This window comes from Schistocerca serialis, chromosome 6, assembly GCF_023864345.2.
Source record: "Schistocerca serialis cubense isolate TAMUIC-IGC-003099 chromosome 6, iqSchSeri2.2, whole genome shotgun sequence".
NCBI lineage: Eukaryota > Metazoa > Arthropoda > Insecta > Orthoptera > Acrididae > Schistocerca > Schistocerca serialis.
Genome location: NC_064643.1, coordinates 358070206 through 358093671, shown reverse-complemented (window position 1 = coordinate 358093671; position 23466 = coordinate 358070206). Strand labels below are relative to the sequence as shown.

General features: G+C 41.1%; 1 protein-coding gene across 5 annotated transcripts; it reads left to right on the top strand.

Annotated features, from left to right (window-relative positions):
* Positions 1-564: 564 nt before the first annotated feature.
* LOC126484297 (homeobox protein AKR-like) lies at positions 565-21337 on the top strand. Of its 5 annotated transcripts, none has more exons than XM_050107724.1 (4): positions 565-795; positions 18566-18897; positions 19411-19889; positions 20034-21337. In XM_050107724.1, exons 1-4 carry the CDS (start codon positions 645-647, stop codon positions 20299-20301), a joined length of 1230 nt encoding a protein of 409 aa, XP_049963681.1. In that variant the 5' UTR covers positions 565-644; the 3' UTR covers positions 20302-21337. The 5 variants fall into 5 exon arrangements, with proteins under 5 accessions (XP_049963681.1, XP_049963682.1, XP_049963685.1 ...); XM_050107725.1 differs by lacking the exon at positions 565-795 and adding an exon at positions 2949-3121; XM_050107728.1 differs by lacking the exon at positions 565-795 and adding an exon at positions 3782-3878.
* The last annotated feature ends 2129 nt before the right edge of the window (positions 21338-23466 follow it).

The window sequence follows — 23466 nt, the reverse complement described above, 5'->3', positions numbered from 1 at the left end:
AGTACTCATTTCCATGCCCCTCTTCTTAATATTCGAAAAACTTCAGAGCTGGGAAAACAGTTGCAAACTTCAGGCGAGCTGAATATCTGCCATCCTACATGATGTTAATCACATGACTTTTGTTGTATCAGTAACGTCATATCGATTATTTGTTTAATAGTATTTTTGAAGGTGGATGACATGTTTGATAGGGGGAGTTCGCTTACGGGTAGGATAAGAACACAGGTACCGGATAATTTCCGGCATCTCGTGAAAATTGAAGCAGAATATATCGAGAACAGTCTCAAATCTCGTCCGTAGAACTTCGACATGGCAGTATATTTGTTACTAACTGAAAGAATGACAACGTCTGGACGAGTAAAAGAAATCAAATAGTAAGCGCACTCAGGTTGACATTTCACAGCGGAGTATTCTCGCTTGCCGGTACGAGTTTTAGTGTGCGCGCCTGCCACCTGGCAGCGCGACCTCCGTTTGGCGCGCTCCCGCGCTTCGGTTTCTCCCACCACTCCGTCCTACACCCCACCCTAGCCACCCAGAGTTGGCGTCTGCGCGACGCGAAGCCAGCCGGCTGTTGGCAGTTCAGTACCGCGTGGCCGCGGCTTTTGATCAGACGTGAGTTGTTAGTGTTGTAAGATATAAAAGACATGTTGCCGCCAAACTCGCAACACGTGCCGCGGCAGGAGCAGCCAGTGCAGCTACAGCATCAGTCTGCGCAGGAAACACCGGAGAAGACCGTTGCAGTGAAAGAGGAGCGCCGGGGAGTGAAGCGTCAGTACCGGCAGCAGTTATCTCCAGGTACTTGTGCATGCACGCACCCCTCTTGACCAGGCCGCCTCGTTGGTTGTGGCGCCGCATGTCAGGACGCCAGCCGCCGCCATGTTGCCATACATCCGGCGGATGTCGCGTTGACAGCCGCGGCCCCGCCATGCGGCGTGCTCGCCCGGCTTAAGCGTGGCTCATTGTCTACCACGCTGCAGCAATCGTACTGACACATTGCTTCTGTTTGCGAGTACTGTTGTAATTCCAAGCAATATTAGCACATGTTATTTCGATATATATGTTGCACACGTGCCGTAGCAGCGGTTGCCGACGTGTGACCTATATCACCACGTGGTCGGTTTTGAGTGTTTTGTTCTGCGGCCGTAATATTTGTTGTTGTTACGAGTGTTGTCAGTGTACCCTATGCTAGACAACCACTACTTAAGAATAGAGTGTCGCGAGTTAACATCCCTCACGTCCAGCTTCACTCCTTGACGTTAACGTATATGACAATAACATTTCATAAAAGCACGCCACATAGTCATAATTTTCCCTTTATTTACTTGATTTCACATCTTCGGGTGCTGCGAATTGATACTCACATATTGTGTGCGATAATGAAGTGTTGGCAGCACGGTGTTCACTTTACGAGCTATTTCATACATATATTTGAAATTTTTCTACTTCACGCAGACTCTGTTGTTTAATTTTATCTGCTCACTACATGCAGCGGCCGATATTTATTTAGTCCACGCAGCAGTTTTCGCATGTATCATGCCTTAATTGCAATGTCACGTATGATTCCTGCTGCATTTTCGTCCTGTTTTCGTTGTGCAGGGAAAGCCCATTTAACTTTCAAAACCGGTTTGGTGACCTGACAGGTGTCAAAGCTGTCAACGAGGGACACACATTTTCAATTAATGCGTAATACTGCAGCATTTTTCGGGATGAAGGTAACTTGAGGACGATTTTAGTGAGCCATCAGTTTCCAAATAGATTTTGTAGCTTATCCTGCGCTGTATCAGTTTTTCGAGACGGCACGTGGCCGAGACTGTAGCGGCTTACCGTGCGCCATATTTGTAGAAGCGGCTTCACTGTGCTGTTTTTTAGCTCTGTCGAAAGATACTCTCGACATTTCTATATTGCCACTGTGCTACCTTTGTAAACCCTTTTATGCGATGGAGCTATTTGGCAGAGCGTAGCTGGTGTTGGTTTTCGCGCGCTGGACCGGTATCCCTCCGCCATTTGACAGGGTTGGTTGTCAAACTGGGCGGCTGTTGTGTTCTATTATAAGTGTCCCCCTTGGCTAGTGCTGCCAGCGCCGCAGGAACCTTGCTCGGCTCAAATTAAACCACGCGGCTGGGATCCTTACTCCACGCATAGAATGAATAGCCATTCCGCTTGACTGTCATGTTAAGTTAGATGTAAGGCCCAGTTTTTTAATGCTTCGCTAACCCACTTATGTGTTCCTTACGGATCGTATGTCAGTATGTTTTGCTTTTTATATCATGCAATAAACTGTAATATCGATTCCATTTCTTAAGATGCTCGTACTTTAATAGGTTGTACATCCGAATTGCTTCTTCTCGAGCTAAAGGTTTTATTGTTCATTTCGTTAGTCGCGCCAATAGTCATTAAATCGGGTTTTGCCACCGGTAGAAAGCGTTTTTCCAAGTATGAGTAGCTGTTAATCAACTACTGGTTTCATAGCAAGTAAGGCAGTGTTTATCATCGTTTGTAAGCTAATCTTGTCTTAGAGATAACGTCTACCAAAAAGGTGTCGATGGCCGTGCCACAAGGCTTTGCAATAGCGCATGCATCGTTAGACATAACATTTGTCGGTGGTCTTGTGTAGCCAAGAGGTATGGTCCTATCCTCATTGCTTTAATTACGCCAAAAACGTGTCCCATCTTCAGGAAGTTTTAATTGTAGGTTGGTTAAAGGCTTCCAAAACACCGGCCGTCATGTTAACGATCTTTGCATGGGACTGTCGTGAGCGAGGTACTCCGTCAGGAAGATGGTGTAGTTACTACGAAAGAACCGGTTATCAGCCCAGGAGGAGGCATTAACAGGACGGTTTGCTTGCGCCGGTGATTTACGCCGTTGTAAACGGGAGCGTTGCGCATGCGCCGTGAAGCAAGGTGTTTACCACGCGACGAGACGGAGAACGTCTTCTTAGCCCTCCTTTTTAGCGCGGAGATGGTGGCAGGCGCACTTATCTCATTCTCCTGGCGGCTTCTCCCGGCGAAGACTTATACTTCCGTCGACATTTTACTTTCCAGTCGTTTGAGATGATCTTTGCCAAACTCATGGTGGCTGATTTTGCAGTCCGCTGTATGGCCCACAGCCACGTTTCGGTGAGGTACGTGCAAATTCTCTCTTTCTAAAGCTACGTCCTCATGGTGTTGGATATTCCGGCAAACGTGCAAGTGACGGATGTGATATTCGTGGTGATATTGTTGAGAAGGTGCTTGCACCGTGATCGAACAGTTCGTTCGTTTATTACCGAGCATTTAAGATGGTCGTAACGTTTTCTGCGGTCCAGATACTATTGAGTATATAGTCACCATATCCGTTCCGGGTACATGACGAACTTCGGAAAGGATAATAGGTTATCGTCGTTGCCAACGATTGCGAAATTTGTGATATCATCGTCGACTCTTGACTTCAGTATCATTTACATGAATTTTGCTCTGAAATGTTGAAGCTGTCGTCGTTGGTATGTAAGTTAAAATTAGCTCTTATTCGGAGGCAACTAGATGAATTACGTGAAGCTGCTTCGGAGGGTTTCCTGCGTACAATTTCCGCAATCAGTTGGTAATAGTAGGCGGTTCTATGATTGCACGGGATTGGTCGGAGTGGCTGGAGGACTGTCTCTTTGGCAGGCGGCTAGCGGGTATTTTCATCCTGGCAGACGTCACATGGTGCGCCCACGCGGCCCTGTTTGACGTTTGCGAAGTGACAGCGCGCGCTGAGAACTGAAATAGCCACAACCGGCCCGCCGTGCCGCGACTTGCCATGCTGATAGTTAACGTACTCTACTGAACGAGGTCACGAGTGTCTGAAGCTGAACGGACCTATTTCTCGGGGTGATGCCTTTCCTTTTCATCAATTGAATGGTAATAGTGCTTTAATTTTAAAGCCACTGCTGTTGAGCCTGTAGGCGGTTATGCACTGGATGAAATTATCCACCGAGCGCTAGGGCTGCGCCATCTGCGTGCGGGCATGCGTGACAGTCGCGGCGCATGCGCATTGGAAGTGAGAGCAGATGTCGCCCCGGGCGCCAATCGTGTGTGTGTGTGTGTGTGTGTGTGTGTGTGTGTGTGTGTACAGCTCCTCTTGTTGCGAGAACGATGAAAACGCGAAGCCGCTGGAGGATTTGTGCGCCGGTAGAAAGCAGTAGTTCAGGAAACGCTTACTTAGTATTTAATAAAGTTCCAATGATTGTGTTCTCGATACCAACTTTGCCCTGTCGCCGTTTCTATTCGCTTCGCGAAGTCTTCAGTTACAAGTATATCTAGTGGTTCGCCAGTTAATTGTTGTACTAAACAGTTGATTAGATGTTGCTTTACCAGTGTTTTATGTTCTATTGGTGTCACAATTGGTGGCATGTGAGAAGTTTGTAAAACTTTCACAGTTGGTGAGATTTCGCAGTACTGCGTGGGTTGAGCAGAGGTACTGGTTGAGTGCATATTGTGGACGTTAGAAATAAGAGCGTGTTGAGAGTGTTTTGGCTTTTTCTGTTGACAGTTCTACATCATTAAGAATATTTATTTATCATTGGGGATGAGACATGACAACGGAGGTATTATTAGGAATATGGCTTAATCCTCGCCAATTATGTTCTTGGCTAACTAATGCATAGTAAGATGTATGTTAGGACGTCTTTGTACGAAAGACTGTAGTAGCGTAATATGAGTATAGTCATTAGAGCGTACATAGCGTTTCATGAGCGAAAACGCGTTGTGCATATTCTGCTGGCTTAGGATTGCACTCACCTATGAACCATTGGGCGAAAGTAAATTGTGCCAAATGAACCTGTGCGATGTGATCTGCATCAGATCGACGTCAGATTAGAATGTTTTTGATCTCTTCTCATATTTAGTGAACGTAAATCTCGGCGTTGAGACAGCTTAGATGGAACGTATGGGCAAAAAAATTTCCCGTGTGTTTGGAAAAACACCTATAAAATTCCACGAGAAAATATTATCGTTTTTTGTCAGGAGGCATTACAATTACGCCAAACGTCTCATTTATATCTGATACGACTTGACGTTTCTTACCGGCGCCAGGATATAATTTTTGTATATTTTTCCAAGTTAATCTGGTGTGCTAGAGATTTTTCCATTATTTATGTTAGTCCTGTGTAATGATCGGCCTCTAGCGATAGACATGTTGGAACGAACTTAAAAATTCATTAAAATGTTGTTGTAATCGAGTGAACACTAACAACATATTTTTATACCTACTAGCAAGTCTAACAAAGGCGTACAACGCTTCGTGATATTCATTTAATAGTGATTTTAACATTAGTAAATACATACTTCACACACGATCACACTGAATTTGGATGCTATTTTATAGCCACATTGAGTGCTGCTAGACAGTGTGACACGTGACGTAATGAGTTGACAGGCTGTCTCCTGCCAGGCCATGGCGGGTAGTGTCATCTATCGCCGCTCATGACCTTTGACAGCTTTGTGTGTGTGTGTGTGTGTGTGTGTGTGTGTGTGTGTGTGTGTGTGTGTATGGAGACAATCGCTCGCAATATTTTTGGTACCATTGAGTAATGGCAAGCATTTTTTATTTTTTTTTACGAAGGCACTGCCGGTCAGCTAATAGCCTTGATTTGTTTGACTGTACTTGCAGGGTTAGCACCTTCCTCGGTGGTTTCTTATCTTTCGTCTATTTGCTGAAGTTCGCAGCTCCTAAGAGCTGATAAGATACGGCGTCCGTCCTCTCAACAAGTTGATAGAACACTTGGCTGCCTCTCTTCGCCGGCGCCAATAGGTTGCTTTACAAATTTGGTATTGCGTAACTCTTTACGTCCGCACACAGCACACTGAACGTAGCCTTACCGGAATTTTCTTCTGGTATTCTCGTAGACTTTTGAGTAAGGTAACTTGTTACTTTAACGAGACTACATTAAGCTTGGCAGTCTTGACAGACATGGTTGAGACACTTCTGTGACGTTAAGGGGAACGCCCAAGACTTTAGAGGCAAAAAGTGAAAGCCCCTTTCCGTGTGAAAGAAGCATTGTGAAATGAAGCAATGATATAATTTTACATTTGTTATCGAACAGTCATGCATTTGCACTTTGCTTCGCTTACTTGACAATCAGTGTCACAAGATTGTGAAATGTTAGTTATGGAGTCGCGGAAGGACTAAGTTACAATGTGTGCGCTATGGTCTAAGGTTCAGAGAATGGCTAAATTTGGTTGCATTCCATCAGCGATTTTCTTGTTTGCTGATAATACACTATACAGAGGTTGAGGGGTCTCGCTGTCATGGAGAGCTAGTATTAACTGTTGTCTCTCGTGATATCGCAGTACCTAACGCATTTCAGAGTAGTTGCAGCCTTTAGGCTCTCCTGATGAGACATTGGCGTGCAGTGAGAGGCGGTGGGAGCAGTGTGTATACTGTATTAAGACAATTAGCACGTGTGCTCACTGCGCTAAGGTGCAGCTCACGCGGCGGTCTCATTTGCGTTGTTTGGCGTACAGCTTCTCTTCGTGAAGAACAGGTGGTATAAGGATGGAATGGTTTAGGAAGGGGAAGGCTGATGTGGATCCCCAGGGGAGCAGTTTGCGGCTACGCTGAAGAGGTAGTAACCATGACATTAGTCACACCGAGGAACATAAGTGCGAATGAATTTATTGATGCGATTGCAGATTTGTACAGGTCGTAAACGTAGTTTTCAATTTGACACGTTTCACTTTTAATACTGCTTCTTTTCGGGGGAGGGGGCGGCAAGCGTACGGTCAGATAAATATTCCAGGTTTGGCGCCGCCTTTATCTCGCAGACCACCTTGGCGGGAGATAAAGGTTTCTACAAACACGTCTCCTTTACTTGTCGCTTGCAGGTAGTAACATCGGTATCCAACGCTCTTATTTTCAGTTGTGCTATAGCTTATCGCGATACTATGATGTACAGTAGGTGCAAAGTTGATAGGCATGCTGCTCCTCTTAGTTGATGCTCTTGGCTCTATTGCGGTTGGAGATGATTGCTCAGGACCAGCAAAAAAGGTGCTTACTGAGTTTTCTGAGAAACTTGCTGGAAACAGATTCGTCACCAATTGTTATGAGGTGTAATGTTTAATATTCTAAATATTTTTCTTTTATAAGCACAGAGCGACAGATCGATCATTTTGCCAACTCAGAAGAGAATATTGCCCGAATTCAAGAAATATCCCTACTTAAGTTCCCAGATGCCCCACCTCTTTGTTGGTATCGGCAGTCGACCACGCTACATAAAATAATAGTTGCATAATCTAATAAGAAATGTTATGTAACTCTCCCCCCTTCAAGATCATCACACTTGTGCACATCGTATTTAATGACGCAGAAATGTTTCAGAGAGGATCACTTTACCGACTCCTGTGTACTCAATGCAACTTCTGCAGTGTGAAGAACATACGGCAGACTGTGCGTTAACCACGAACTAGGCATAATACTTTGATAATGATCCGCGTAACGGACTTCTGTGGTTCTAATTATCTGTTTACAATACTTTCAGTTACAGTGGTTGAACCCTTAATGAAGATATTATGATACCTCAAAGTTAAAATTTTCTGTGTTATTAAATCGCACCATGGTCCTATCCACATTTCTTCTTGCACAAGCGACGTTTCGACCCCGTCTGCTGGTGTCTTACTACGGATCTGGTGTCCACGATTAGCTACGTCGATTGTGCAAGAAGAAATTTAAAAAGAAACTTGCTGCGGCCTAGCAGCCTACAAGTATGTTACCTTCAGTGTTTAAGTCCATGAAAGGCTGTAGACTTACATTATGAAGCCTGTTGGTATGTTCCAAACTTTGATTAATTTCTGTTAACGAAATTCCTCAATGGCAGTTTCCCAGTTGAAGGCAGGTTTTACCCAAGGCACGTAGCACATATTGATTTTAGAAAAGGTTGGAAAGACGTAATTGGTCATATAGTTGGTCGGGAAATTCTTAAGAGTGATCAAGAGTTTTTTCAGGCGTGAGACTTATCAGGTATAAGATAGAACTTTTGATATCGCGTTGTCTTGAAAACTGATGACTACGTTAATGAGCCGGCGAAATTTAACATTTACGTGACTTTGGTGTTAGTCATCGCGGTGATTACCGAACTTGTTGAGGGAGCAGAGTTCAAATCCCCGTCACGCCATCGCAGTTTAGTTTTCTGTGGTTTTCATCCGTCATTTGAGGCGCATTTTAGTTGATTACAGCCAAATTAATTTCAAGTCGCTGAACATCCCGAGGTTGTGACCGGCCACTAATGAAATCGACGGGATACTTCCGGGCAATTCTTTTTAATTCACTCTTCCCGCTATCTTAAAGAACTGAGTGGCCTTCATTAGCACTTAATTGATCAGTATCTTAAGCGATACCATTTCCGTCTTAGAAGAACGATATATGTATATATATAATGCCCGTACATTGAAAATACTGTGGGCATGAGGTCAAATACTGTGAGCATGAGAACCAGAAACTGGAACACACAGCGTTGAGCGCACACCTTGCGATAGCTCTTAACCCTATGGTTGACACTATAATGTATTTGCTCATCTGAAGCGTAGCTTTATCGAATTCACCGTTATAATTTTGAGACCGGTGAATCTCTGTGGTGCTTCTCCGCTAACGGTACTGAATAGATGGTATAGTATGGATACCGTACGTGCCTTCTGACATAATTTTGATTTGATAAGGGACGTGGCAGTGCCTCTGGTTTCATGCTGTGTTCGTCAGTTATTGGTTGGCAGAACATGGCGGACAAGCTGATACGTAGTGCCCAATATGCCTCTAACCTGGCAGCATGCGTTGCAATTGATGCACAGCAGTGAATACTATTTAACGGTGAGGAGAGGACTTGGAGGCCGTGCGTCGACACTTATCGGACTGGTAGCGGACAAAGTACGCGACTCGTCGCTGTCTTATTCTGGAGATAGCGTCTGTATCCCTGCCGTGACGCAAACTAACGACCCGTTTTGAAACTCAAATTGTCTTCTGACGGCGAACCATTGGAATTTTAGATGAGGGATGGACGTTGGTCTGAGTTGCCTGGCTACAGAAAGTCTGCCCTGCCCACATCGTTACTGGCTGGTGTGGCTCTAAATGCCCTTAAAAGAAGCAGCATCATTTTCACGAATATTTAGGTGTGTTCTTATAAACAAGTAACATTGCATTGGTGAGGACTCGTTATACACCATTGAATACAGGCCCAGCTGTGAAAGTGTAACTGAGCACTGATCCTGTGAAGCTCGACAAATATGACGCGGCTCCCAGCTACGTCCAATTTCTGGGGCAGAGGTATCGTCAGCTGAACATCTCCGTTTTCCTGGATGCTATTACACTGTCGGTTTAGACTTCACAAGGCTTTACTGATTGAAGAGTCATACAAGTGGGTTTGTTGGGACTTCTAGGGTATTTTACCACCATTCTTCTTATTTTGGATATCACATACTTTGATATACTGTTTTGTGAAAGCAGATTCGTGTTAGTTGCAGTGTTGTTACAGAAAACAGGATATGTTGTTTCGTTTTCGACTTCATCTCGACATGACTACCTATCCTATAATTTTTTGACTTCTCCTCTGATGCTGTTGTATGCAGAACTTTTAATGAATATGTATGTTTCGGTCTGAAAAGAAAAATATGGAAGAAGAAAAAAATACTATGCGTATATTTGTCTGGATTCCAAGACCACTTCTATTACTAGCTGTTGCTCACTTTGTTACAGTGGCTCAGCAGAATTGTACAAGAGGCCGTGCTGTAAAGTAATGCTTCCGAATTTTCAGTTCTGTCCTTAACATCGGTTGAGCTATCACATGTCATTCGTATTACTCACGTGGGAACCTTCCCATCGCAACCCCCTCAGATTTAGTTATAAGTTGGCACAGTGGATAGGCCTTGATAAACTGAACACAGATCAATTAAGAAAACAGGAAGAAGTTGTATGGAACTATGAAAAAATAAGCAAAATATACAAACTGAGTAGTCCATGGGCCACATAAGCAACATCATGGACGAAGTGTGCTTAGAAGCGCCATGGCCCCGTGGTAGCGTGAGCAGCTGCTGAACGAAAGATCCTTGGTTCAAGCCTTCCCTCGACTGAAAATTTTACTTTCTTTATTTTTGCATAGTTATTATCTGTCCGTTCGTTCATTGACATCTCTGTTCACTGTAATAAGTTTAGTGTCTGTGTTTTGCGACCGCACTGCAAAACCGTGCGATTAGTAGACGAAAGGACGTGCCTCTCCAATGGGAACAGAAAACATTTGATAGTAAGGTCATAGGTCAACCGATTCCTCCACAGGAAAACACATCTGATATATTCTATACGACACTGGTGACGGCATGTGCGTCACGTGACAGGAATATGTTGTCGACCCACCTAACTTATACACTTGGCGAATGGGTAAAAAGATTCTTCTACCTTGCCCGATTTAGGTTTTCTTGTGGATGTGATAATCACTCCCTAAAAAGTGATGAAAACATAAGTTTGTCACATAAACTGAAAATAAAAAATTAAAATTTACACTTGTTGGAAGATTTGAACCTAGGACCTTTCGTTCCGCAGCTGCTCACGTTACCACGAGACCACGGCGCTCCTGCGTTCCTATCGTCATTGTTGTTGCTTATCTTCCCTTGAACTACTCAGTTTGTATATTTTGTTTATTTTTTCACAGTTCTACACAACTTCTTCCTGTTTTCTCAACTGATCTGTGTTCAGTTTTTCAAGGCCTATCCACTGTGCCAACTTATAACTAAATCTGAGGGGGGTGCGATGGGGAGGTTCCCTTGTCAGTCGACTTTCCCGTCGCGTTGACGCCAAGTTGCAAGCTCTGCCGCTAGAGCGCTCCAAATTGTGGCGTTTAATATGGCGCTGTGTAACGTATCTTGCTGCGTGACAAACAGCCTGCCGCAATAGAGTTTATAACAGTCCACACAAGGAGCAACCTCTACTTCAGTAAGATGGTGCCAGACCACACGCGAATGCTGCGATATCTGCAATCTGACAACGCCTTGGTTCACTGTCATTGCCAACAAAATCAGCCAAGGTGACTACACTGAGAAGAAAACATATAGACATGAAAAGTAAAACATTTTATTAACCTTCTACACCTTTATTTAAAAAATCTTTTGAGTTTTAGATAAAAAATTAAGAGGCATTGCTTTTCAGCATGCCCTGGTATTTGATCAAATGGTCTTCGAATCAGGGCAATCGGATCTGCCGTCGTTCACAACTAATCACGGCAGCTACCGATGTTGTATGAACTCTCAAATCAGTTTTGTTTTCGGTATGAAAAGAAATAAAATTATAGGGAAAACCTGAAAATTACGTATTTTTGTCTTTATTCGTCTATGGACGTACATAAATTCCAGCACTCCTGTTGTGTAAATTCGAGCGCATACACGTGAGCAAACCATCATTGTAGTATGAGAGAAGCAGGAAATGACTCCAGTTGAAACTATATTTTACTTAGGTGACAGGTTTATCATCCAGGCTCTCGAACATGACAATCTCCTAATTAAAAGGTAAAAGTCTGTAACGATTGAACGGGGAGTGATGGCAACCAGCAATGGTTGTGACTGACGTTGTGCAGGGATACATTGCTTCCGCGTGTGAGACTGTGTGGCGGCGATGACGCGCCGGCGTATGCGAGCACCGGCGCTCATAATTTCGGCGGTTGGGTTGACTCTTTGCCAGCCCGGCGCTGGAGGTTCGCTGGGGTTGTCCAGTGCAGCTAGATGCCACGCACGAAATAAAGTTCCTTCGCGGTTCGTTACATGACCAGATACTATTCACTGTTGATAGAGACCAGTAGCTATAACACAAGTAGGGACTGATTAATTCTGCATTCCCCCAAATACAATCGAAGTATTGCGTACGTTGCACTACATCAGTTGATTTACTGCGGTAGTTTACCGTTATTGGATTTAAAGGTCTAACACCGCCGGATATGTGAAATGTGGAAAACCAGTGGTATTTGGTGCCGACCTCCATAATCATTTGTGGCCGGATTTAAAAGGGAAACCATGTACTCTTAATTTTTGCTCATGAAGACAGCAGAACTGGTAAGGGTTTAAGGGGTAGGGTCATACAACCGTACAGACATACGCAACAGGACCAGATCGAAACTAATGGTACAAATTATTGCGTTGCATGGAAAGAGGCCTTTCCGTCAAATTCGTCGCTGTGGAACAGCAGTTCCCCAATTATCACAGAGCCCCTGAGATTATAACTGGTCTTGGAGGACCAAACAATATTGCATGCGATTGAAGGAAACAAAGAATGAAATGTCATTTTATACATTACGAGTAAATCCTGACTCTTTAAATAATTTAGCTCACGTGGTAAAACAGCTTCAAACTTTTCATTGCGTTAAAAATGAGTTTGTATTTTAAGTTTTTGTCGTTAAGCGTATAAGTGAGGAAAAGTTCAGGAGAGGTTTGAAATTCTATGTACTATTTGTTGGGAACAGCCAATGTGTTATTTTCAAATACAGATGGCATATAGTCGGTATATTAGCGCGTCGGGAGTTGTGCTGCGTCAGGACTTCTGCACAATTTCTAGCTCTAAAACTTGCCTTGCCGTGTTAGACTTGTAACATACGATTATACCTCTTAACGAGCAGATTGACAGCATTTTGAAGATTTGGAGAAGGCTTTTGATAATGTCGACTGGAATACACTCTTTGAAATTCTGAAGATAACAGGGTTAAAATACAAGGAGTGGAAAACTATTTACAGTTTCTATAGAAGCCAGACGCCAGTTTAGTGGGTCGATGGGCATGAAAAGGAAACATTGGTTAGGGAGGGAGTGATTGTAGCCTATCCCCAACGCTATTCAATCTGTACATTGAGCAAGCAGTAAAGGAAACCAAAGAAAAATTTGGGGAAGGCATTAAATAAAGTTCAGGGAGAAGTAATAAAGTGTCGATGACAATGACAAGAACTTGGGAAGAGCGGTTGATTGCAATGGACAGTGTCATGAAAGTAGGATGTAGTAGAGATGATACAGAATGTAGACGGGCAATGGCAAGAAAAGAGTTTCAGAAGAAGAGAAATTTATTTACATGGACTATAGATTTAAGTGCTAGGAAGTATTATCTGGAGTGTAGCCTTGTATAGAAGTGAATCGTGGACGATAACCGGTTAAGAAAAGAGTAGAAGCTTTCAGAATGTCGTGCTTCAGAAGAATGCTGAAAATTAAATGGACAGATCATGTAAAATGTTGTAGTACTGTATAGAATTGAGATAAGGATACATTCTGAGATATCACGGGATCATTAATTTAGTATTGGAGGTAAGAGTAAGAACGTTCAATAGCATGTGGTTGCAGTAGTTATTCGGAGGTGAGGCTTGCAAAGAATAGAATAGCGTGGAGAGGTACATCAAACCAGTCTTCGGACTGAAGATCACAACAATACATTGCAATTCAAAGTTCAGTTCCCCCCACCCCTGGAAGCCCTTAGATAGCTAAACTGCAACTGGTACCTGGTGACAGTGCCCCGAGTTACGCGATTAGTAAATATGTATAGACATTATACGTTAGCCAACCCTTGTTAGTTTCTTGGCAGCAATACGCCAAAACACTGAAAAGTATTGGATCTCTTGGTTAAGAACAAACTGGCTCCATCGGTGACAGTAACTCGAAAAACACCCGACACTCCCGTGGTGCGTGGCTCGTCCGTTTGCACTGCGTTAACGGCGGTACTCTGTAAACGCTCAGTTAATTTCCATAGAGCTTCGAAATGGACAGTGTTCATTACCGTACTACGGACAACGCATGACTTCGCCCAAAATTTCGTGCATCGACCGTTACTTTCTCACACAAAATCCAATCAGAGGAGTTTCTAGACGTGATAACGAGAACCAGTCTTCGAGGTGCTCATGATTGATGCGTTGTTCGAGCAAATTGTTTAGTTGCTTTTTCTTGAGGCTTTAAATGTAGCTCTTGTATTTCGAGCATATAATAATTAGAAGTACCAGTAGCAGTAATTCAGATAACTCAAAACATCTCGCTTTGACTAGTGATTTGTTCAAACACACGCAGTGATAAGGACCGATTTTGCCGGCATACTAACAGGTGTGGTACTCTCATTACAGGCGCACTCCAGGAACATTGCTAACAAATGCAAAAATATGAAAAGAATCCAAGAAATCTAAATCGGTATGTTGTTGGAGTGCCCTGGGACTCGGGAAGCAAAACTTATAAAACTGCTGTTAAGACCAGCGCTTATGTATTGGCATTGAAGTGTGCCGTCAGTAAATAAATAACAGAAGCTCCATACAACAGAAATGCGCGTGTTACGATGGGGGGGGGGGGGGGAGGGGGGAGAGAGTAGTAACATTGCAAGACAACATGCGCAGTGCAATCTTATGAGTTTTAAAATCATCATCAAATGGAAAAACGCTCAATCCTGACTGTGATAGTAGGGTCACATAACACGAGAACCTGATAACCATGTCGCGAAGAAATGTCTTACTATGGCTACAAAAAGGAGAGGAGAATAATACCTCAAACCAGTTCGTTGACGGAAATCGAAAGTGATACAAGGAAGCTAAGAATCAGTGAAGAGGATGCCTACCAGCTCCATAGATGGTACCGCATGATCAGGAAAGCCGACCGAGTAAAGGGAAAAGGCAATGACAGAAAGATGAAAAATGCCTTCAGTAAGTCAACGTTAACTCGTACTTCGGGTGTTAGATAGTATTGATGGCCTTTCCTGCTCACAGAATAAGTGTCTCTTTTTGAAGACATTGCAACATCGGGAGAAGATTTAAAGATGCATTGTCTTCTGTACAACGCATGCAATTTGATTTATAAACAGTTTTACATCACCAGCACATGGGAGTCCGGAAGAGATCAGGTTAGACTTAGCCTTCTAATTTTTCTTATTGTTAGGAAAGGGCTAGTGAGGACACTATGTTCTTGAGGCAGAGTGATGAGAGAATCTGCTGTAGCCTCATTAAACAGTGTGGTTCCACTTCTTCTCCAGGTTCCGGCGAATACCAGAGACCAACCTGGAGAAGTGGGGACCAGAAACTATGGTTACTATCTAAAGTAACTTGGTACAGCTAAACGGTTATTCTTTAGGAAATGAACTGAATACAAGGTGGCAGACCTGCGCTGAATTTACTGTAGGCTTTACAAACAGAAATCTACACTACTGTATGAAGACGAGACGTTGTTAATGCTGCTATCAAAAAGTGGGAAAAGTTGTCGGCCGCTTTACTTCTGATTGTTACATGGTAGTCTTAAATATTCAGACGGACGTAGGTTGTATTTTTTTTTAAATAGCAATGTACAGGTTTCCAGAATGATATTTTCACTCTGCAGAGGAGTATGCGCTGATATGAAACTTCCTGGCAGAATAAAACTGTGTTTGGAAGGTAGGAGACGAGGTACTGGCAGAAGAAAGCTGTGAGGACGGGGCGTGAGTCGTGCTTGGGTAGCTCAGATGGTAGAGCACTTGACCGCGAAAGGCTAAGATCCCGAGTTCGAGTTTCGGTCCGGCAAACAGTTTTAATCTGCCAGAAAGTTTCAATGTTCAGGTTTATGTTAAAAACTAACAACCAGAAAGAAAGATACACGGATTAAATAACGTGCTGTTCTGTTAACTTCCACACCGTCAGTTTTAACAGAAAACAAGAAAGATGTAATTGCGGCTTACTGGCGTATGATTAGAATTCTATTATAGAACCTCAACCATCCGAAACTTAGTTTTAATCTGCGAACGGGTAGGATTATTAAGCGAAATACTATGACTGAAACTACCGTATACCAACGATCCCAACCGATTTACCTACTCACATTTAAACAAGGCCATATATATATATATATATATATTCGAAGCATTGCCGGGTTCGCTAATCATGTAGATAATAACGAAGTACTTCCACATTACTAATCAGTATGCAGTCTATCATTGTTACGTATTAATTCACTTTCAGAAGTTTTTATGAGATAATGTTATTTGCAACATTATTTCGAGAACGTAATTGTAATATCGTGGGAAAGCATTTTTTATGTTTACAAGGCATTTACTGAGTACAGAGAGTGAAAGTGATTACACGATTTTGATAAATGGAGATAGCGGTTGTTAAATTTTTCTAGCAGTGGTTAGATCTGTGATACAGTCACCTTCTTTGAAGCCTTTACTGTGGCAATGGAATACTGGACTGAATGTTTCCCTTTTGCTCGTGCTTTACGCCCTGCCGTAGTGATCAATTAGCAAAGACGCGTTGCGTACCTTAGGGCGGGGGCAAATATGGTCTTGGCTGATAGGCTTAGGAGAAGCTGGTTTGTGACAATGGTCACAGTTTTGTATGAAAGATTTGGCTGGACGTACGCTATATCTGAACTGAAGGTTTCAAAATAATCAAATATTACCTATTTGTTGTGCTTTGTGATAAGTTCGTTATTTTCTCAATCCTTTGTGTTCGGAAAGGTTAGATGCAAGATAAGTGCCATTTTCGTTTCTAAACATTAATAAGAGTAACGATGAGATTAAGTTACTTTCAGATTATAAGGTTCTAAAATAATGCCGACATCTAGAAAATGTATCGTACTGTGCACATTTTGATAGTATAAATTTTAACTTGGAATGCCATTCTGTTAGTGGCGGCGAAATTTATCACACAGCCTCATGAAACGTGGGAAAACTCTATCTGGCACTGAGCCTTAACAAGTTAGTGAGTGATTTTTTTTATTGGTGGCTGGTAGGGGTATACCACGTACTCGACATAGCAGTAAGAGTAACAGACACGTTTTTTCCCCATGTGCTTGGGTTCTGATACATGAACCCTTGTCGTCGCACCGTTCACTTTTACCACACGACCAGAAACAAAAAAAATTAATTTCATCATATTTTGTTAATCACTGACATTACTGGCCGCTTACGGAAAGGAAATCAAACATGTACGCTGTCAAAGTTGCTGAAAATGCAACATTGTCTAGTCAGTTGCATTAAATTATCTGAAGGAATACCCTCTGTAACAAGTCAGCCTTCATATGGTTTACGCTGGTTGATGTCGCACCGCTACGATCTTGAAGAAATTTTCTGAGCAACTAGACCACTTCAGAAGGAATAGGGTTAATGTAAGTGGTCTATGTGCCACGGTACGGCATGCTGTTGTGTGTAACCGCTGCGGTCACAACTGTGACATAGGGGTTAACTTTCACGTGGGTCCCTCTAATGACGGTTGGACTAAACTAAGAATGTTTCGTATGTGAACGCCATATAATTAAGCCGCCGTTCTACTACACCTTCAATTAAAGTCCAAAACCAATTGTCCCATTTTGTTTTTAGGAACAGCTTTTATTAACATTTATTATTCTAGTATAGAGATAGCCTTTCTGTTTTGCAGTGTCGAACGAAATATTGACGGATATGACGGTGGTATAAAATTCTCATGTTATAGGATGGAAGTGTTCAGTGTTTCTACGATGATCGAACAATAAGCAACAACTGATTCTATGCAGCACGTATATCTGCTGTTTACGATGAAGTTAGTCGCGACTTCTGGAACAGGCTTATGTTACCAGTTAATAACGGCAGTTCTGAATATTTCCAGCTTTAACTGTAGTTTGAAGCTCAGTATTCATTCCGTTTTATCGATGAGGACAACAGACATTTACATATCAACAATATGAGTTTATTAACTGCATATTTAGGGGTGGATTGGCGGGTGCAGGAGAGATTGTCGTTGCGCCCAAAGGTCAGGGGATCGATGATAGCTAACTTCGTACCTGGTACTGGTCCCGGCACGAACTGCGGACTTTCGCTCTAAATTCGACTAACATTAAAGAAATGAAATATGTTGAATGTTAATACTGTTTAGTCAATATCAGGAGCAGGCAGATGTATTTTTTCGTCAAATTTTCACAAATACCAATCTGCGCCATGCTTGTCTTTAAAGGCTGTCACAGAGGAAGTAACTGTAGACAATCCTTGACCGAGCCGTACGTTCGTGAAATAAATTTTTAAAATGCAGTTGTTTAGATAAAGTACCATGTTGCAGACACAATATGAGTGCAAGCAGTAGTTTCATGTTTAAAATAAAATGTACGAAAATAAAAATATGGGAGGGGATGTATTTGATTGGTAACATTTTCTTTACATTTTAATTTTTTTTACATAAGAAGTACTCTTCTTACTGAATTTCCTCTTATTTCCTAACAAATATATAGCTCCTATTTAAAGTGTTGTCAGTGATTTGCAAATGAAGTGACTATTAGTGATTATTTTCTGTTAAATATTTTAGTTTGAAACAGTATTTTTATAGTAAGGTAACAATTACTGTTAACTACTTACATTTATAACATAGAAAATGCTTTCAACTATTAGGTGAAACATACTTGTTTGAAATAAAGTAATATTCAGTTTCCAAAGTAGAGTACAGTAATAGTAATTTTTTATCTGAAGACATTTAACATTGCCCTCATATTAACAATAATAAGTATAAACTAGTGCTATGTTTCTTCTTCTTCTTACTGTGTATGAGATATTTTGTTTTACCCTGGTCCACATTGGCTTTTTGTCATACACTGATCTCAAAGCAAGTAACAAAAGTAATGATTAAAACTTTTATTGCAGTTCGGAAGAGGATTCCGTCATCGAGCAGTGTTGATGGCCAGGATTCAACATCAGATACAGAATTTGGAATGGCTATTGAAAGCAATGGAAGTGCAAATCGACCATCTAAGGCTGGCCAAGTCCAGCGAGGTGGCTCACCAACCATTGGCAGTGGTGCACATCACCACCATACACAACAGAACAGTCCAGCCAACCGGAAACGCCGTGGCAACTTGCCAAAACATTCTGTTAGAATTTTGAGGAAATGGTTGTATGAGCACCGTTTCAATGCTTATCCAAGTGATGCCGAAAAGTTGCAACTGTCACAAGAAGCTAATCTCACAGTTCTCCAGGTTAGTTAACTTGTAGTGTATGTAATATTTATAGTGGTTATCTCTTACTGTAAATAATTTGCTTAAATTAGGTAATAAGTGATTGTTGCAAAACTTCTGTTGTTTTGACTTTTCCATATGTTTCTTAGTTGCAATTGAAATACTTCAAATATAATCTAAAGAAGATTGTGGTACTGACTTTTCATACGATACATTCTGTGAATCCTTTCTTCCTGAATTTGTAATAGTATTTGGCTTTAGGTATTTCTGTGCAGTAGTAGTAAACTGTCAATACTGCGGAGAATGCACTCACTTGGCAGTAAGGAATTAAAAAAAGTGGACCTTTGATGCTCTCCATGGTTCTGGAAGTTAATCATTTTCTTGTTTAATAGGATGTATGCCACTAACACATGAGGCACAAGACTGCATTCTAATTCTGAGGTTTAAAATGTTTAGAAAAGGAGTAAAATTCACTGTGCCAGACTTGATACGTAAGGTCTGCAAAATTTACAGCTTATGAATTATATTTTGTAGGTTTGCAATTGGTTCATCAATGCAAGACGTCGCATTCTTCCTGACATGATTCGAAGTGAAGGGCATGATCCGCAGCATTATACAATATCAAGAAGAGGGAAGAAGCTGTCTGCCGGAGGACATACTCACCATAATGTCACCAATGGCAGTCTTCATTCTGGCAATTCAACTTCTTGTTCCGCATCTTGGGGGGATGTACCATCAGCAGCAGAGGTAGTAGCCAACACATGTAACCCGGCCAAGAGACCAGCAGTCTATGATCATGATTATGAAGAAGGTGCCACTCTGGGTTATCATTGTGAAGACAGTGCAAGCCCACACGAATACGAAAGCAGTTCACTGAGCGAAGAAGAAAGTGGTCTCGTACGGGGTGTCCGCCAGGAGAGTCAGTCGTGGCAGAGTGTAATTGTGTGCCACTACAATGAACAAGATACCAATACCAAAGAGAACATAACTACGCATCCAGTTGCTCGAGGAGGGTAAGCATGTTTTGCATTTATCTCTCTGAATGTTATGTGCTGAACTTTACTTTGAAATACTCTATTTACATATTTTGCTGGCAGAATTAATATATTTAAATGGTTTTAGTTCCTGATTAACTAAATAAATTGTTCTGTTAACAGGGAGCACCCAGCACCAGATGTCAGCAGAGTTGTCAGGCACTCTGATGGCAGTTGTAGGAATGACACTCATCATTATGTATCATCAAAAGAAAGTAAGCCCACTGACAAATGTGCAGGTTCATGGGGAACTTTTGCACATGCAGACCCAACACCCCCACCAACGCCTCCAGATGAGAATGATCCAGAGTTCTCGTGTTTGTACCTCCTGGTGAACACAGCGATATTTGTTTCGGAGCAAGAACAGCGTGCGCTTGCTCTTAGAGCATAGCAAGAGAATAATTCCTGTAACTTAACAACAGAAACATTTGGCTGTTGAGTCACAGATCAAGAATATTCATTGTGATTACAGCACCTGATAACAATGGAGTACAGTGATATGTTATAGGAATTTATTTTCTTGTACAGTTCTTAGTTCTCAGAATAATGACTTATTTTCGAGACAGTGAAGCAGACATGAAGGTGTACTTGGGATGCCTTATTTGCTCAAGAACATGCTACTTGGACTGAGTATAGTATTAATGTCCTAAGTGTGCCTGTTTTCATAGTGATTGCGACTGTTAGTGCGGTACAAATTGCTGTTGTGGTGAATAGCAGAGACTGTGCCTTGTTGTTCATATCAGACTGTTGAGTGGACTTTGCCTACAATTTTTGTAAAATGTACAAACACCGATTAGTAAAGTTACTGTGTCTTCATCTCAGGTTGCAGGGAAGACATGCTACTGACCACACACTGCTAGGAACATTTTAAGATATTGAATTTTATATTTAAAATTGACAATGGTTGTTAACCTGATGATTTTTTTCTGGCAATGATTAATGTATGATAAATCCAGACATTTCCAAGAAAAAGCAACTTTTGCAATTTCTAGTTGATTCAGGATGAAATTTTAAATCATTCCAATTGACTTCCTTAATTTTTAACTGATTTTTTGTTTGCAAAAATACTTTAAACACCAGCTACAGTTAACTGCCCAAATTGAAGTCGTGGAATATTAACTTGAATATACCATTTGTGCCTCATCTAACTGGTCTGGAAGTAGCTAAGATCTTTTTTTTTTTTGCAATTATGTGTTAAAACAGTTATGTTCATGATTTTATTTGTGTTGGGAATAGGATGTTTGATTTTTTTTTGTTCTTGTGATTTACTGCACAAGTTGTGCTGTTGTAATGGTCTTTCAATACCATTGTAAGTATAAAACCTGCAGTAACTGAGACACACAAATATGTATTTTGTGGACACAATGAAGTAATAAGTAGTGTAGAATAAAAGCAGAAGCTTTTGTTACTTGACAATAATACAGAAATCCTGTGTTACTTTAATTTTCCCTGTCCAATTTCCTTTGGCATATAGCCCTTTTCCCAGTTCTTTCATTTAATTTATCTTTTAATTACTGAACATGGATGTACAGATTTTGATTAAACCCTTTTTCATGTGTTACAGTAAAAGAAAACGTACAATTGTAATTAGCAAAAGTTTTTGGTGACTGCTCACTACCCCTTCTAATTCAGGAGCTGTAACCAGCCTGTATTCCCAAACAAAGCTACTACCACATAAAATGAATCAGTGACATTATTTGGAGTTCTTAGTTGCCATACTTAGGGATATAACAACGTAAATGTAATACTACTATTTTAATGGTACAGAACAATTATCTGAACAATTCAGATAAAGTGAGCAAGCCTGTAATTTTGCTCAGTGTGGATTTTACCAGAGGTGGGTCAAAGGAAGGGTGTCTTTACTGCACCAACAAACTCTTGGTCGATTCCAACAGCAGTTTTTGTATGTGAGTGATTCCTATCAAATGTAGGAAAACGGTGTCTTCACAATGCCCAGCTGGATCAGTGGCATATCTCTGTTTCACTGACAATGAATAGAGCCTGACAATGAATAGAGCTTCTGAAAGGTAGACAGTGACAGAAAACAAAATGCGCAATAAAACTGAAGGACAAGCATTGCTGTGTGTGATCCATACAATCATTTACTGCATACACAGTTTACAAATTCATGTGTGACTAACAGAAAGAATGAGAACAGTAAAACTCTCAGTTAAGATTGTTACCAAAGCCAATAGTATGGTAAAATTATTGAGTTACCCATTATAATTAAGCCATGGTGAAATGTATGTAATGTCATAAAATATGCTGATAGGTAATGTTTCCTGTAATGTACAAAGCATTGAAAGGAGCTTACGACAAGGATAAAAACAGTGGTGTCAATGTTGTAAGACATCTTTTGCAGTCATGTAAACAGTAACCCGTATGTACACACACTTTTTTTTAATACAGAAAAAATGACTGTCAAGATCTGGAAAAGTTAAGTATTGGTAATAAAATACTGCTGCTAAACTAGTGTGAAATATTCACCTTACTTTATAACAGGCAGGACATGTATATGGTTCATTATCAGTGGGGTTTCTTTAGTCATGAGGTGCATATAAAAACCAACTTTTTTAATTATAGTAATCGAAATCCATTTATTGGGGAACAAGTAATCTTGTTACTTGTCCATTTATTGCATTGCTCTTCGCGTACCTACAAACACATCTGATTTCCGATTTATTTCTGTACTCAAATATTTGAATAGCATTGTAATGAATCAAACTTGTCACTCAAACACAAATATTTAACAGACAATATATGCAAACCATAGATAAGCTACCTTCAGAAATACTGAGAAGACTCTTCCAATTAGTGTTATATCTGGTATTCCTAATTCTGTCATGTCTCTCCTCCAGGTAAGAAACTGTTTTAAACTGTCAAAGACAAGCAAACATGTTTAGAATAAATGACATACTGCTAACTACACAACGGTGGCCCTCAAAGGTCCTTAACATGTGTCAGTTCTAAGACATCACTTACACAAATAAATCTTTCAATGCTGGGGATATACCATTCATGTTGTTGCCTTGAAAAATCGATGAAAATTGAAACTGTTATACATAAAGCCAGATTGGAAAAATGTTTATGCTTCAGAAAGTTTCTTTGGTGAGCTGCATTTTTTGGTTGTCTCTGATGGAATAGTAGCTTGTCATACATGTTTGTAAGATATTCCAGAAACAAAAGCTCACTGAAAATCAGGCACGTACTTAGCAGAGTAGGTGGCCCCTGTCATCAGGCAGGATGTAAAATGACATGTTTTCCTTGTTATTTTTTATATTTTAAGGAAAACTTTGTAATAGTGTGTAATATTTTTCAAGAAGGAACCTCCCACCAAAAAAATAATAGTAAAATATGATGATACGTTTGTCATACATGAAGGGAAAAACAATACAGATGATAGTGATCTGATTCTGGGAACACAACTGTAAGTGATGTAATTCCAAAGGCACATTAGTCATCTCTTGGTAGTGTACTTCAAACCTACTTTCAATATTTAACAATCAAGAGGAAAAAAGTGTAGAGAAATGAGATCAGTTTTGTATGTGAGCTCAAC

Coding starts and splice junctions, on each gene's coding strand:
- LOC126484297 (XM_050107724.1), top strand. CDS start 645: ATGTTGCCGCCAAACTCGCAACACGTGCCGCGGCAGGAGCAGCCAGTG. Junction 796..18,565: donor CCGGCAGCAGTTATCTCCAG/GTACTTGTGCAT, acceptor CTTTTATTGCAG/TTCGGAAGAGGATTCCGTCA. Junction 19,890..20,033: donor CATCCAGTTGCTCGAGGAGG/GTAAGCATGTTT, acceptor TTCTGTTAACAG/GGAGCACCCAGCACCAGATG.